The following is a 13,458-nucleotide window of genomic DNA, read 5'->3' on the forward strand; positions in this document are numbered from 1 at the left end:
ACCTTGGTTCCTTCGAGGATCGCAAAGTGACCCATTGTACATATAAAGGCAGCGTGAATTCTCCAAACCACTTAGGTGCAGTGGCTCCCCCGTGTGCACTCTTCCATTAGAGGGCATCCTCCTTTACATAGCTGCAACTTGCGATTTCAAAACTGATCACAACGGATAACTTCTAATGAAAGTTTGTTAACTAATATCATTTCATCTTTCAGTACTTAAATGTTAAGATATGTTTACTATCCTGGGATAATACTGTTAGATCATTATAAGGGCACAATCATGTTTTGTTTCATTGGTGTTGGTACCAAGGAAGCGAAATAGGAACAAGAGGAGGCCATTTGGCCCCTCATTCCTGCTCACCCATTCCCCACCACCACATCTGACCCCCTTCCTTGCCCCTGCTTCCCTGTACCAACCCCACATCCCTCCGTTCCCTCAATACCCGGTAACCTCTCTCCGATACACTGAGACCTCCAGGGGTGAGGGGGAGAGAATTCCCGAGGTTCCCCGACCCTCTGGGTGAAGAAATCTCCCCCCATCTCCGTCCCAACTGGCTGACCCCTCATTCTGAGACCGGGACCCCTGGTCCTGGACTCCCCCGGCCGTGGGGAAACCCCTTCCCCACATCCCCCCTTGTCAAGGGTTTTGTGTCTCAGTGAGACCCCCTCTCATTCTCCCAGACTCCAGAGAGTCCCAGCCCCCGTCTGCTCACAGGACAATCCCCCTGTCCCAGGGATTGATCCAGCGACCCTTCACCCCTCCCCTCCCTCTGTGGGGAGCCAGTCTTTCCTTAGGGAGGGAGACCAGACGGTGCCAAGTATTCTGGAGGTGACTCCGCTCCGCACCTCCCTCCTCCCTCGCTGGACCCGCAGGCTAACAGTGGGTGACACGTGTACGGAGAGACCGGCTCCTTCTCTCCCCCACCTCCTCACCATCTTGCTTCAGGTTCCTAGGTCCAAACATCACCAATAACTTGTCCTGGTCCAACCACATAGACGCCACGGCCAAGAAAGCTCACCAGCGTCTCTACTTCCTCAGGAGGCTAAAGAAATTTGCCATGTCCCCCTGGACCCTCACCAACTTTTACTGATGCACCACAGAAAGCATCCTATCCGGATGCATCCCGGCTTGGTACGGCAACTGCTCTGCCCAGGACCCCAAGAAACCACAGAGAGTCGTGGACACAGCCCAGCACGTCACTGAAACCAGCCTCCCCTCCATGGACTCCGTCTACACTTCCCGCTGCCTTGGTGAAGCAGCCGACATAATCAAAGACCCCACCCACCCCGGACATACTCTCTTCTCCCCCCTCCCATCGGGCAGAAGATACAAAAGCCTGAAAGCACGTCCCACCAGGCTCAAGGACAGCTTCTATCCCGCTGTTATAAGACTATTGAATGGTCCCCTAGTACGATAAGATGGACTCTTGACCTCACAATCTACCTGGTCGTGGCCCTTGCACCTTACTGTCTGCCTGCACTGCACTTTCTCTGTAACTGTGACACTTTATTCTGCATTCTGTTTTCCTTCTGTACCACTCCGATGTACTGATGTACGGAAAGATCTGTCTGGATGGCACGTAAACAAACTGTATCTTGGTGCATTGTCACACAGAATGGAACCAGGGCCTTCACCCCAACCCATCCAATGCCCATCCAAGATTCCCGTCCAATCTCGTCCCATTTGCCTGCATTTGATCCAAAAGATTAAAAAAAAGTCATTGCAAAATCTGAGTGAGAACGCACTTGGAGTATTGTGTGCAGTTCTGGTCGTCCTGTTACAGGAAGGGTGTGGGGGCTTTGGAGAGGGTGCAGGAGAGGTTCACCAGGACACTGCCTGGATTAGAGGCCATGAGCTATAAGGAGAGGTTGGACAAACTTGGGTTGTTCTCTCTGGAGCGGCGAAGGCTGAGGGGAGACCTGATAGAGGTTTATCAGATTACGAGAGGCACAGATAGAGTAGACAGCCGGGATCTTTCCCCCAGGGTGGAAATATCTAATACCAGAGGGCGTGCATTTGAGGTAAAAAGTTGAAAGGAGATGTGCGGGGCAAGTGTTTTACACAGAGAGCGGTGGGTGCCTGGAATGTGCTGCCAGGGGTGGGGGTGGAGGCAGATACGATCGAGGGGTTTAAGAGGCTGTTAGACAGACACGTGGATGTGCAGGGAATGGAGGGAGACGGGCCGTGTGCAGGCAGAAGGGATTTAGTTGAATTCAGCATCGTGTTCAGCACGGACACGGTGGGCCGAAGGGCCTGTTCCTGTGCTGGATTGTCCTGTGTTCTGGAAGATGTGCCGAGGGTTCCGGATTTCTGCACTGTTTAACCGGGTGGAACACTTGCAAGCTCAGGATGTCAGATGCATACCTCCCTTCTTCCGGCTTCTCAAGGCAGCCGAGGAATTCCAGTAGGAAGCGGGAGGAATTCCAGGCATTTCTCGGAGGGGGAGATTTGCCGACATCTTTGTTCACAGAGTCACACAGCACGGAGACAGGCCCTTCGGCCGAGCCAGTCCGTGCCGACCAAGATTCCCATCCGAGCCAGTCCCATTTACCCGCGTTTGGCCCATATCCCTCTGAACCTTTCCCATCCACGGACCTGTCCGAGTGTCGTTAATGTACCTGCCTCACCCACTTCCTCTGGCAGCTCGTTCCACGTACGGACCACCCTCTGGGTGAAAATCCTGCCCATTTAAATCTTTCCCCTCTCACGCTAAACCTCTATGCTTTGATTCCCCCAACCCTGGGGAAAAGACTGCGCATTCACCCTATCGATGCCCCTCGTGGTTTTATAGACCTGTAAGGTCACCCCTCAGTCTCCGATGCTCCAAGGAATAAAGTCCCAACCTGCCCGACCTCTCTCCATAACTCAGTCCCTCAAGTCCCAGCAAATCTCCTCTGCACTCGTTCCAGCTTAATGGCATCTTTCCTCTAACAGGGCGACCAGAACTGAACGCAGCACTCCAAGTGCGGCCTCACCAACGTCCTGTACACTGCGACATCACGTCCCGACTCCTGTACTCAGTGCCCTGACCGATGAGTGTGCCAAATGCCTTCTTCACCGCCCTGTCTACCTGTGACGCCACTTTCAGGGGACTGTGTACCTGTACCCCTGGGTCTCTCTGTTCTACAGCACTCCCCAGGGCCCTGCCGTTCACGGTGTAAGTCCTGCCCTGGTTTGACTTCCCGAAATGCAAGACCTCACACTTATCTGAATTAAACTCCATCTGCCATTCCTGGGCCCACTTCCCCAGCTGATCGAGATCCCCCTGGATTTTTTGACAATGTTCCTCTCTGCCTCCCACACCACCCACGTGCGTGTTGTCTGCAGACCTACCCGTCTCTTATACATTCTCATCCAGATCGTTCATACAAGGAGGGGCGAGACACAGAGAGGGCGTGGGGGGAGGGGTGTATGGATTGCGAACTATCCTGTCTACACCCTTGCTCCACTGTTGGCTCCCAAAGACCCAGCATTGGCTGTTGGAAGATCCATAAGACCATAAGACAAAGGAGCAGAAGTCGGCCATTCGGCCCATCGAGTCCGCTCTGCCATTCTATCATGAGCTGATCCATTCTCCCATTTAGCCCCACTCCCCCCACCTTCTCACCACACCCTTTAATGCCCCTGGCTACTCAGATACCTATCAATCTCTGCCTTAAATACCCCAATGACTTTGCCTCCACAGCCGCCCAGTGGCAACAAATTCCACAGATTCACCGCTCTCTGGCTAAAGAATTTCTCTGCATCTCTGTTCTGAATGGACGCCCTTCAATCCTGAAGTCGCGCCCTCTTGTACTAGACTCCCCTACCATGGGAAACAACTTCGCCACATCTACTCTGTCAAGGCCTTTCAACATTTGAAATGTTTCTATGAGGTTCCTCCTCATTCTTCTGAACTCCAAGGAGTACAGCCCAAGAGCCGTCAAACGTTCCTCATATGTTAACCCTCTCATTCCTGGAATCATCCTAGTGAATCTTCTCTGAACCCTCTCCAATGTCAGCACATCCTTTCTTAAATAAGGAGCGCAAAACTGTTCATAGTACTCGAAGTGAGGTCTGACCAATGCCTTATAGAGCCTCAACATCACATCGCTGCTCTTGTATTCTATTCCTCTAGAACTGAAACCCGACATTGCATTCAGATTCTTCACCACCGACTCCTGCCGATGGCCAGTGACTTGGGGTACCTTGGGTACCAACTGGGGCCAACGTACCAAAGTTGGGGGACATTCCATTGACAACAAGACCAGCCATTTTGTTAACTTCCCACACAAGCCTGCCCCAACCCCTCTGTTCCATCCACCCCTCCTTGGCTTGGCCGCACCCCCCTTACATCTGGGACACAGCGGGAGGGGGCGCAGAGTGAGGAGGACGCTATCCATTCCCCCCCACCCCGCCCCCACCTCTCCTCCCACCCAGATCTTCCTGTCACATAGGAGCAGGAGGAGGTTGCTCGGCCCATCTGCAGCCTGAAATCCCTGCCCTCCCCCACCCCACCTCATCGCCGGGATCTTTCTCGACCTGTCCCCCACCTCACATCCGGGGGGCTCTGGGGTGGGCTCCAGGAGGAGGTTCGGGCAGAGGAAACGGACGCTCACCGGGGAATGTCCCACAGGAGAGCCACATCCAACTGTGTGCGGTCAACGCTGGCCTCAGACAGACCTCGTACCGTGAGGGGGCACGGGGGTAGGGGGGAGAGAGGTGGGAGGGGACGAGGGGGAGGGAGGGAGGGAGGGGGAGGGGAGAGAGGGGAGAGAGGGAGAGAGGGGAGAGAGGGGGAGAGGGGAGGGGGAGGGGGAAAGTAAGGGGAGGGAGGGGAGGGGAGGGGAGTGGAGGGAGGGGGTGTAGGATGGGTGAGGGGGAAAGAGTGGGGGGTGAGAGAGGGGGGAGAGTGAAAGGGGGAGAGACGGAGACAGCGAGAAAGGGGGCGGGGACAGGGGGAGGAGGGAAGGAGAGTGGGGAGAGAAGGGGAGGGAGGGGGAGAGAAGGGGAGGGAGGGGGAGAGAGGGAGAGAGGGGAGGGGGAGGGGGAGGGGGAGGAGGGGAGAAGTGGGGGGAGGGGGAAGAGAGGGAGAGAGGGGAGGGGAGGGGAGAGAAGGGGAGGGAGGGGGAGAGAGGGCGAGAGGGGAGGGGAGGGGAGGGAGGGGGAGAGAGGGAGAGAGGGGAGGGGAGGGGAGGGGAGGGGAGGGGGAGAGAGGAGAGAGGGGAGGGAGGGGAGGGGGAGAGAGGGAGAGAGGGGGAGGGGGAGGGGAGAGAAGGGAGGGAGGGGGAGAGAAGGGGAGGGAGGGGGGGAGGGGGAGAGGGGAGGGGAGGGGGAGAGAGGGAGAGAGGGGAGGGGGAGGGGAGGAGGAGAGGAGGGGGTGTCAGAGGAGGGGGTGACGGGGGAGAGTAGGTGGGGGAAGGGGGAGGGAGGGGGGAGGGAGTGAAAGGGGAGAGAGTGGGGGGTGGGGGGAGTAGGAGGCACTGAGAAGCAGGAACACTCCCGACGCCTGTGAACACACAAACACTTCACCCGTACAGAGCAGCAGCAGAACCAGGACGTCCCTTCTCCGACACATGGTTCCTATTCCTCCCTCCGCGGGACCCTGCCTGTCCCGGACCCCCGGCTCCCTGGGGTGTCGAGGCGTCTGCCGAGCGTGTGCCTCTGCGTCCTGCCCTGGGACTGGCAGCAGGACCTCCTGCCCCTGCCCACACACACTGCGCCGTGACCCGTGTCCGGCTGCCAATGTGTGGGCGGGACCTGCTGCTTCCTGGGACGTCCCATCTGTCCCTCGCACTCAGCATGGCTTGTTTTCCACAGCAGTCACCATGTGTCAGCTGACGGGCAGACTCTCCCTCCCTCCCTCCCTCCCCTCACCATCTCGGTCCACTCTCTGTCTCCCTCTCCCTCTCTCTCTCTGCCCCCCTGCCCCCCCACTCTGTCCCTCTCTCTCTGTCCCCTTGTCCGCCTCTCTCTCTGTCCTCTCCCTCTATCCCCCTCCCTCTGTCCCTCTCTCTCTGTCGTCCCCCCCTCGCCATCTCTCCTCCTCCCCCCCACCCCGTCTCTCTCCCCCTCTCTCACTCCGGTCACACTCTCCCTCTGACTGACCCTCTCTCCCTCTCTCCTCATTATTGCACAGTCTCTTCCCACCTCACCCCCCCCACATCCCACCTTTCAATCCCCATCACCCTCTCTCCTGCCCCCTCACTCTCTTCCCCATCTCCCGCCCATCTCCACTGCACCTCTCTCTGTTGTTTCTGTCTCTCCCTGCGGCCTATTGCTCTGCCTGCCTCTCCCATTCCCCCCCTCTCCCCCCTCCTCGTTGTTTCTACACCCCTCTTGAGGTTTGTCAAACAACACTCTCCATTAATTAAATCAATGGGAAATTTAAACGCAGAGTAAGTTAAAAGATTAAAACCTCAGCAAGTCCAGCCGGAGCCCATGAAACAAAGGATTCACCGCTGCAAAAACCTAGTCATACAGCACGGAGACAGGCCCTTCGGCCCAACAGGTCTGTGCCAACCAAGAATCCCATCCAAGCCGGTCCCATCTGCCCGCGTTTGGCCCAGATCCCTCTGAACCTTTCCCACCCACGGACCTGTCCGAGTGTTGTTAATGTCCCTGCCTCACCCACTCCCTCTGGCAGCTCGTTCCACGTACGGACCACCCTCTGGGTGAAGAAGTTGCCCCTTTAAATCTTTCCCCTCTCACAAACCCTCTAGTTTTAGACTCCCCCGCCCTGGGGAAAAGACTGTGGCCGTCCACCTTATCTACACCCCTCGTGGTTTTACAAACCTCCATAAGGTCACCCCTCAGCCTCCTTCGCTCCAAGGAAAACAGTCCCGGCCTGTCCAGCCTCTCCTTATAACTCGAGCCCTCCAGTACTGGGAACGTCCCCGTGAATCTTTCCTGCCCCCTCTCCAGCTCAGTGACACCCTTCCTATAGCTGAGTGACCAGAACCGCACACAGTACTCCAGGTGTGGCCTCACAAAGATTTTTTATATATATGAACAAATCCAAAGATCTGAAAAATAATAGTGTCACTTTGTGGGATTGAGGCAGGATTAAAGAACGAATTTACGGAGGTGTTCAATAAAAAGTGTGAGGGATGGTGCACAGTTGGGTAAATCTTAGACTAGTTATATAACTCAGCTTCTCTTGCCTCCCTGCAGGCTGGGCCTTGTGTTCTCTGGAGTTTGGAACGAGAGACCTTATTGAAACCGCAGGATTCTGTCAGGGCGAGAGATGGACTGGGAACGGGTTATTGGAGGGAACAGACAGCGATTGGGCAGGGTCTGATGGCGGGTGTGGGGGGGGGGGGGTGGTCCCACCTCCTGGTGGTGTGTGGTGTGCGGCCTACTCTGTTGCAGAGATCCACCCAGACTCTGCTCTCGGGGATCCTGCATGCACCACCCTCCCCAGCAGTGTGCTGCAGACACTCACCGCTCTCTGGGTGGAGAAGGTCCCCCACGAAACCTCTTCCCCCTCACCCTAAATCCATGTCCTCTAGTTTTATCATGTCAACGTACAACAGTCCAGCACAGGAACAGGCCCTTCGGCCCACTGTGTCTGTGCTGAACTTGATGCCGAATTAAACTAAATCCCTTCTGCCTGCACACGGTCCGTCTCCCTCCATTCCCTGCACGTCCACGTGTCTGTCTACCAGCCTCTTAAACCCCTCGACCGTATCTGCCTCCACCCCCACCCCTGGCAGCACATTCCAGGCACCCACCGCTCTCTGTGTAAAAGACTTGCCCCACAGATCTCCTTTGAACTTCCCCCCCTCACCTTAAATGCACGTCCTCTGGTATTAGACATTTCAATACTGGGAAAAGATCCCGGCTGTCTGTCTATCTGTGCCTCTCATAATCTGATAAACCTCTATCAGGTCTCCCCTCAGCCTCCAACGCTCCAGAGAGAACAACCCAAGTTTGTCCGACCTCTCCTTATAGCTCATGGCCTCTAATCCAGGCAGAGTCCTGGTGAACCTCTCGGGTACCTTGTGTGACTTCTGCCTGGTTGGTGGGGGAGCCCACACCCCTTCATGGTTCACATGGGGAAATTCTGTCCCCATCTCCTGAATTAAACCGCGGAATAGCCGAGGTTCCTGTAACCACGGCTCCCGACAGCAGCACCGGGCAAATGTTTACCTCGCTGTCTGGGGCGTTCTGAGCAGGGAGTTGGACAAACGAAAACGTGCTGCCAATATTCCGGCCCGGGACACTGGTCAGACCCCTTCAGCACCAGTGTCCATGTTCACTGCTACACACACACACACACACACACACACACTCTCTCTCTCTCTCTCACATGTGCACACACACGTGCACCTACACACTCTCACACACACACGTGCACACTGCCCACACACACACGTGCACACTGCCCACACACACGTGCACACTACCCACACACACACGCACACATGCTTGCAGCAGCATCACAGGCACAGAGCATCAGAGACACAACATTCAAAATAAATTAAACATCAATTATACCCAATTTTTACAAGAAAGAACACAACTAGAACAAGTCCACTGTAGTGCCCAGTGGTCCCAGTGTTGCTGCACTGAGGCAGTGATCGGGGATGTGCCGGTCGGTTCAAGAACCGAATGGTTGAAGGGAAGTCTCTGTCCCTGAACCTGGTGGTGTGGGGACTTCAGGCTTCTGTACCTCCTGCCCGACGGGAGCTGTGAGAAGATGGCACGGCCCGGATGGTGGGGATCTTTGATGATGGACATTGCCTTCTTGAGGCAGCGCCTCCTGTAGATTCCACCGATGGTGGGGAGGGATGTGCCCGTGATGTATTGGGCTGAGTTCACCAGTCTCTGCAGCTTCTTACGTTCCTGCGCATTCGAATTGCCGTCCCAGACCGTGATATAACCGGTCAGGACACTGATACACAATCTCTCCGAGCCCTGGGCAGTTTTTAATCACTTTGTTGGACTCATCAATCCAATATTGTTCCTGTTGAGCAGGGAGCAGGGATGGAGCAAGCAATTTGCAGAGAGGTCGAATTCTAAAGTATTCTCATACAGATCTTGTCACAGCCAGTTCCACCACGGGCACAACCCTCCCCACCATCGAGGACATCTTCTCTAAGGACCCTCACCACCCGGGACATGCCCTCTTCTCGTTACTACCATCGGGGAGGAGGTACAGGAGCCTGAAGACCCACACTCAACGATTCAGGAACAGCTTCTTCCCCTCCGCCATCAGATTTCTGAACAGTCCATGAACCCATGAACACTGCCCCGTTGTTCCTCTTTTGCACTATGTATTTATTTTGTAATTTATAGTAATTTTATGTCTTTGCATTGAGGCCAAATAAATTTGACATGTCCCTGCCAACCCTCACCGACTTTTATCGATGCTCCACAGAAAGCATCCTATCCCAATGCATCACGGCTTGGTACGGCAACTGCTCTGCCCAGGACTGCAAGAAACTGCAGAGAGTTGTGGACACAGCCCAGCGCATCACAGAAACCAGCCTCCCCTCCATGGACTTTGTCTACACCTCTCACTCCCTCGGTAAAGCAGCCAACATAATCAAAGACCCCACCCACCCCGGACATTCTCTCTTCTCCCCCCTCCCATCGGGCAGAAGATACAAAAGCCTGAGAACATGTACCCCCAGGCTCAAGGACAGCTTCTATCCCGCTGTTATAAGACTATCAAACGGTTCCCTAGTACAATAAGATGGACTCTTGACCTCACAATCTACCTGGTCGTGGCCCTTGCACCTTATTGTCTGCCTGCACTGCACTTTCTCTGTAACTGTGACACTTTATTCTGCATTCTGTTATTGTTTTACCCTGTACTACCTCAATGCGCTGTGTAATGAACTGATCTGTACGATCTGTATGCAAGACAAGTTTTTCACTGTACCTCAGTACGTGTGACAATAATAAACATTTACAGCTGACGCAAAACATCAAGTTTCATGTCAGTCAGTGATAATGAACCTGATTCTGACTCTTGTGACAGTAACACATGACTAGGCCTCAGTTCCCTAATACTCGACTGGCCAGAGAGAGGTCAAAAATAAGTGTCCAGCTAATAAACGCGACACTCCCTCCTCACTGCCCCTCCCACAGCGCGACGCTCCCTCCTCGCCGCCCCTCCTGCGGTGTGGCGCTCCCCCACACCCCCCCCAGCCTGACATTCTAGGACAAGAACCTTGAACACACAAGACTCATGGTGACTGTTCCCAGCACTGGCCTGAAGTGAATAAAGGTCACCACGCTGCTCAGCAACAAACAATCAGACAGCGTTGTTGCTGAGGGACTTCACCCGGCAGAACAGAGGCCCATTTACATCTGTAACCTTGAAACAATGTCCTGTTCAGTGGCCACAATCCCTTGTGGTGTTGACGCGCCAACAGTACAAGTGAGAGACTGGTACCCGAGTGACTACCTGCTCCCTGAGAGCACATCACGTCTCCCCAGGACAGGGCCACAACAGCTGGGGACAACATCTTCCCAACACACAGACCGCCCGGGATTGGGGGGTGGGGGCAGTGGGAAGGAGATCGAGGAGGGGTGTGTTGGGGGGTTGCAGAGGTTGGGAGGGGTGTAGGGGAGGGAGGGGGTCATGGAGATGGGGAGAGGTGTAGGGGCCAGAGGGGGTCACAGAGACAGGGAGGGGGGTAGGGGCCGGAGGGGGTCACAGAGACCGGGGAGGGGTGTAGGTGCTGGATGTGGTCACAGAGACGGGGAAGGGTGTTGGGGAAAGAAGGGGGGTCACAGACGGGGTGGGGTGCAGGGAGGTGATTTTCCTGATCTCCCTAACCTCTGCCAGTCTCCTGATGGGGACCAGGAGACTGACTTCACTCCCTGAAGAGTGGACAATGTTCATGGACCTGACGCAGGGTGGGGAGGGGTAGGGGGGGTGCGGTGTAACTGAATCACTCTGCAGCTCACGCCCACTCTCCCTCCAGCTCTCAGGGAGAGCAGATTAATGGGATCGTTGATGGGTCTGGAAATGAGCAGTGGAATTCCTGTGGGAATCCGATGTGGCGATCGAACTCTCTGATTAGAAAGCATCGCTCAGGTGTCACCATCGGACAAAGCAGCGATCCTGCGATCCCAGTCAGTCTGCGTGGGGAAACCCAGAGAGTTTCTGCGGTTTCCCCGGGGATATTTTACCAAAGATGAAATCCATTGCGAGCATTTCCCCAGCTCCCTCCTCGCTGCCCCCCCACAGCGTGGTGCTCCCTCCTCGCTGCCCCTCCCGCAGTGCTCCCTCCTCGCTGCCCCTCCAACAGCACAGCGCTCCCTCTTCACCTCTCCTTCCATGGCGCAGCGCGGCGCTCCCTCCTCGCCGCCCCTCCTGCAGCGTGACATTCCCTCCTCACAGCTGGATTGGAACCAGCTCCCTCAGTGTCTGTGTATCCAGGAACAGGGATGGGGGAAGGTCTGAGAACCAACACCAGGTCTCCCTGCACCACCAGACGTCAGCCCAAGAGGCCACGACGTACTACAGACACACCACAAAGCGTTAATCAAACGTGGGTACAGATCGAGCAGTTCTCCCATTGATTTGGAAATGGGGTTTGTTCCGTCTCGGGTCTCTGGGACAACTTCCCTTAGTTAATAAATCAAAGCAGGCAGCTAATCCATCTGACCGACCACGGGGAGCAGAGGAACAGAACCAACACTGATAGCACTTGAAGCAATGTTTACACAGCGCCTTGTGCAGGGGCAAGATGGTAAATCTGCTCCCAGTGCCAGCACCATGGGACAGGCCACCCGTGGCTCTTTCATTGGGGAGGGAGGAGAGGCAGGGAGGGGGGAGGGGATTCCGGAGCTTGGGACATGGGCAGCTGGGATCGGGGGCAGGAGGGGGCTGGTGGAGGAGGTTGGGATTGGAGGAGGTGGGGGGGGGAGATCAAGGAGGGGTGTAGGGGTTACAGAGGTAGGAAGGGGCCTCAGATCTGGAGGGGGTTACAGAGACAGGGTTGTAGGGGCTGGAGGAGTTTACAGAGATGGAATGGTGCGGGGGGGGTGGGGGGGAGCTTCACCCTGTGTCTGACACCAGGAGTGCGTGATGGGACGGTGTGAGGGGAGCTTCATCTTGTGTCTGACCCCGGGAGTGTGTGATGGGACGGTGCGGAGGGAGCTTCACCCTGTGTCTCACTCCGGAAGTGTGTGATGGGACGGTGCGGAGGGAGTTGACTCCCTGTCCCTGAAATGTAAACCCCTGATATTTCAGGCAGCCACGAATGATCCCTGCTGACAGTGAGGGGACAGAGATTTACAGCTGCTGTTTTAAGTGAATTGAGATCTCCCAGCTCATTGCGTGTGGTTGAGCGGGGAATTGGAGGTGCTGACAGCAGTGGGAGCCGAGTAACGTGAAGGGTAAAAATGAGCTGCCTTGGCCTGTACAAAGACGCCTTTATTGCTGTTCTCTTGGCACATAGGTTGCTTGGATGGGGTCACGGTGCTCACTTGCCAGATCAGTGTCGTGAAAGATCTCCACAACCCACATTGCTCCGTTCCTGACGGTGATGAGGGACACCACCTGTGGGCAGGGTGTCAGGATGTGGCAGGAACACTCCCCCCCCCCCCGGTCCCCCCCCGGCACCGCTGCACAGCCTCCTCACCAGTGACTGTCTCCCACAGGAGGGAGTCTCACCACCCCCCCTCGACATTCAGTGGTGTTCCCATTGCCCAGACCCCCAACAATCCGGGGGTGAGGGGCGGGGGGGGGGGGGTCACCGCTGACCAGAAACTCAACCGGACCGGCCACAGAAACACCATGGCTACTGGAGCAGGTCAGGGGGTGGGGATCCTGCAGGGAGTGACTCACCTCCTGACACCCCAAGGTCTCTCCCCCGTCAACACGTCAGGAGTGTGACGGGACACTCCTCACTTCCCTGGGTGGGGTTAGTCCGTGCACTCCACATCCGCCACATTACCTGTCCCCCATCTACATGTCAGGAGTGTGACGAGACACCCCCCACCTCCCTGGGTGAGGGCGGCTCCAGCAACTCTCAAGAAGCTCGACACCGTCCAGGACAGAGCAGCCCGCTCCATCGGCACTCCCTCTCCCCCCAAACCCCCCCCTCCCGCCAGCACCGGCCCACAGCGGCCGCAGTGTGCACCGTCTACAGAACGCACCGCGGTCACTTGCCCGGGCTACTCTGACAGCACCTCCCGAACCCCCCACCTCTCCCGCCCGGAGGGACGGGGGGCAGCAGGGTTGGGGGGTTGGGGGGCGGGGGGTGCTTGTGGAACACCACCACCCGCTGGTTCCCCCCTCCGCTGCCCCTACTGGGAAACAGATCACTGCTCGGTTCCCTGATGTTTTTCAGGGAAGGGGACATCTCAGTTCCCCTGTGCGATCACACTTCCCTCTTTCACTCTCACTCAGTGTTCACTTCCGCTGTTGACTCAGTCCCTGACACTGCTGCTCACAGCCAGCTCACACCGTCAGCCAGCTCACACCCAGCCCACACCGTCACCCAGCCCACACCG

The 13,458-nt window shown here is 56.3% G+C and overlaps 1 protein-coding gene across 4 annotated transcripts in view; it reads right to left on the reverse strand.

The window, feature by feature from the left end:
• Nucleotides 1-13,458, reverse strand: part of cadm4 (cell adhesion molecule 4) — a 92,017-nt gene that overhangs the window by 56,442 nt on the left and 22,117 nt on the right. The window contains exon 1 of one of the 4 annotated variants that reach the window (XM_052045515.1): nucleotides 5,512-5,768. The exons of 2 other annotated variants lie outside the window; for them this stretch is intronic. In XM_052045515.1, the coding sequence (XP_051901475.1) occupies nucleotides 5,512-5,557 (46 nt within the window). In that variant the 5' untranslated portion in view covers nucleotides 5,558-5,768. Of the gene's footprint in view, nucleotides 1-5,511; nucleotides 5,769-13,458 lie in introns of those variants that run through there. One more of the 4 variants, XM_052045513.1, reaches the window with a different exon arrangement.

This window comes from Pristis pectinata, chromosome 39 (assembly GCF_009764475.1).
Source record: "Pristis pectinata isolate sPriPec2 chromosome 39, sPriPec2.1.pri, whole genome shotgun sequence".
Classification (NCBI taxonomy): Eukaryota; Metazoa; Chordata; class Chondrichthyes; order Rhinopristiformes; family Pristidae; genus Pristis; species Pristis pectinata.